The following is a 3,259-nucleotide window of genomic DNA, read 5'->3' on the forward strand; positions in this document are numbered from 1 at the left end:
CATTAGGGCCATATGCACCGGATTGTGAACCGGTGCCAACAATCCGGTGCAAAAGGCCCCCCCCTTTTGCACCGTTTCAGTTACGAACCGGTGCTAAAGGGGGCACCACGTGGCCCTCTGTGGAGCGCCCGGCGGAGGACCTTTTGCACCGGTTCGTAATACGAACCGGTGCAAAAGGGTCACGTGGCCCTCTGTGGAGCGTCTGGCAGAGGACCTTTTGCACCGGTTCGTAATACGAACCGGTGCAAAAGGGTTGTGCCACGGCAGGGTTTTGGTGCCCTTCCCTGCCGCGGCAGACTCTGCCGCGGCAGAGAATTGCACTAAAACGCTGCCGCGGCAGACTCTGCCGCGGCAGGAAATTTACACTAAAACGCTGCCGCGGCAGACTCTGCCTCCATTCGAAACACGTTATAATATAATGCAGACACATATATATAGGAAACCATTATATTACATATATCGATCAAAGTGACACGCGTTCATGCATATATATATGTCTACATCAACTTTCAAAATAATTTCTATTCAATGTTGGATGTCGGGCACATAGTGTTCTCCGTCTGGAGCTATAACTTGCTCAAGTAAGAATCCCGCCAGTTCTTCTTGAATTGCCCGTACACGCTCGGTTGCTAGAAGACCATCCCGCAACCGTTGGATCTAATAATTTCAAGAAGGTACGGTGGTCAGTATATATATATATATATGTATGTGAATGAAACACAAGGTGATAAAATAAAGTTATGAATGTTGTTTACGTACATCAAGTTGTTCCAAAATTTTGGTCATATGGTGGGTATTCTGGCGAATGAACTCGCAAACGTAGAACCCGCATAAATTATTCCCGTCCTCTTGCCTCAAGCACTTTACGAGAACAAAGTTCAATCAAAATAATAATCAAGGATGATAATAATGGTATTGAAACTAGAATCAAAGAGATGCGCGACCTAGCTAGTACTTACCCGTACAGGTTTTATTCGAAGCTCTTTATTCCGTAAACCCGGAGACTTGTTCGCGAACCGTGTCCAAGCCTTCTGGAGGATATCAGCCATGTCCCCCCACGCCTCAAGGGGTTTACTCTTCGAGTCCATGACTTCTACTACTCCGGTGTCGGGTTCAATGACTAGCAGGATATAGTGAAACCTGCGGACACATATATATATATGCATAACTCTTCAATTACACTTAACACATGGAGTAAGCGAAAAAGATTTAATGTGTGAAGACAGTAACACTCACGCGAAGTTGTAAGGAAATAGTATTGCCCTTTTGTATGAGTTTTTCCTTAAGGCATATACCAAGTTATTCTCCGTGTCCTTGGGAGAGTTGTCGACAGTATACCCATTCACGGTATATGGGTCAATGAACCCAAGATCATAGATTTGCCCCTTGCGGCATTCACGGATCTTCATTCTGCATAATATAGTGAGAGTATAGTTATATGCATGCAATGGACGAGCCGCGGTAGAGACTTAATTACATAAATTATACTTACAGACAGTAGGCACTGAGCAGAGATTTGTCGAGGGCGTCTTGATTGAATAACTGAAATAATTCACAAAATTCGATGTTCATCACGTCAGTTCGCCCGTAGTGCTCATCTTTGATTGCCACCATGATCCAGTTCTGACCGTCCTTACATGCATCCAAGTACCAATTATGCAGTCTTCGCAGTTGTGTCGATAGATTAGGCAACTCCTCAGCTCTGACCAGAGATTGCCCGTACTTGTACTGGTATGCTATTTGGACATCATCCGTCTGAATGAATTCGAGGCGGCTTAAGTACTCAGGAATACTCATATTGTTCGCATCTGCCTCGTCTTTGTATAGTGCTACCAGCGTCGGATCAAGGCAGTCTATGATATTGGGATACACATTGAGCGGGGGGCACGAGTTTTTCTGGGTTCCAAGCTGGGGAACTTGTTTCCCTTCTTCCTTACTTTTTTGCCACCGCTCTTTTGCTACCACATTTGACTTGCGAATAGACCGGTCATGGTTCGATGAAAGACTTGGCTCAGGTTGATGAAGGTTCTTCAGCAGTTTCAACTTCTTTTCCTTGGATATAGCTGGCTCGGGCTCAGGCTGGGGCTTTTTCTTGCCAAACATGGATTTCATGTATTGTTCCTTTGCGATCTTGGCATTTTCCTCAACTGTATAGTCATAAGGTCTCTTGGGAGGAACCTTAGGCACTCTTGGGAGGGGCTCTTGTTTGCGTTTCGGTGATCGGTTACGACTCATTGCCGTAGCGGTCCGCTTTTTGCTCTTAGACTGAGTGGAGGCCTGCGGCGGCGGAGAAGGCTCACGCGGCGGCGGAGAAGGCTCACGCGCCGGCGGAGAAGGCTGACGCACTGGAGACGGCTGCATCGGTGGAGAATGCTGGCTCGGTGGAGACCTTGTTGGCGCCTTCCAACCCGGAATCACAATGAATTCCTTTCGCCATAGAACTGTAGTGTTCTTGGCTTCTCCCAGCTCTAGCAAATCCCCTTCACCGGCAGGGTGGTCAAGCCTCAGCGGCCCATACCCATCCATAACTTGATCCACCCCGGCAACAGCGTAGCCATGTGGAACCGGTTTGAAGTGGTATCTTTGATCAGGTACTGGCGGTAAGACATAGCCGATCGCCGCCTTGAGCGTTAAGTAGCCCATCGTTTTGAAATGTAGCTCACAAGGTGTCGACTCTGTGATATAATCCACAGGGTAGCGAGGAGCCATCTGCGGATCCACAGGGGAGGGAGGAGCCATATGCGGATCCACAGGGGAGGGAGGAGCCATATGTGGATCCACATCTGCATCATTACCCGGCAGCTCCGTGGAAGCCACGCTGCTTTTCCGCTGAGATCCCTGGCCGGTAGCATCGAATGCAACTTCTTCTATCTGCGGATTAGCTTGAGGTTGGGTGACTGAGCCTGACATTATCATCCTCACTTGCTCCTCTAGCTTAGCAACGCGTTCTTGAACCACATCCTTTTTCCTCTGACGGCTTCTATCGGGATATTTCTTCGTTTCTGCAGGAAACCCAATACACCACGGCTTGCCACCTGGTATGGTTCGTGTTCGTCCTGGGTGTTCAGGATTCCCAAGGGCGCGTGTGAGCTGGTCCTTCTCTCTTTCGGGACGGAACTTCCCATCTTCAACTTCCTTTGCAACATTTCTAAAGGCTTCGATGGGAAGTGGGTTTTCCTGATGTCTTGGTGTATATATACAGTGCCCTTGTGCGTCCAACGTACCCCCATGCGCGTAAAACCAATCCCTTGACCGCTGG

At 48.3% G+C, this 3,259-nt stretch overlaps 1 protein-coding gene across 1 annotated transcript; it reads right to left on the reverse strand.

Annotated features, from left to right (window-relative positions):
• Nucleotides 1–738: 738 nt before the first annotated feature.
• Nucleotides 739–1,849, reverse strand: LOC127338881 (uncharacterized). Its single transcript, XM_051364837.2, has 4 exons — nt 1,493–1,849; nt 1,237–1,410; nt 960–1,140; nt 739–861 (listed from the first exon to the last, which is right to left on the reverse strand). Exons 1-4 carry the CDS (start codon nt 1,795–1,797, stop codon nt 739–741), a joined length of 783 nt encoding a protein of 260 aa, XP_051220797.2. The 5' UTR covers nt 1,798–1,849.
• Between the last annotated feature and the right edge of the window lie 1,410 nt (nt 1,850–3,259).

Source organism: Lolium perenne, chromosome 3, assembly GCF_019359855.2.
Source record: "Lolium perenne isolate Kyuss_39 chromosome 3, Kyuss_2.0, whole genome shotgun sequence".
NCBI lineage: Eukaryota > Viridiplantae > Streptophyta > Magnoliopsida > Poales > Poaceae > Lolium > Lolium perenne.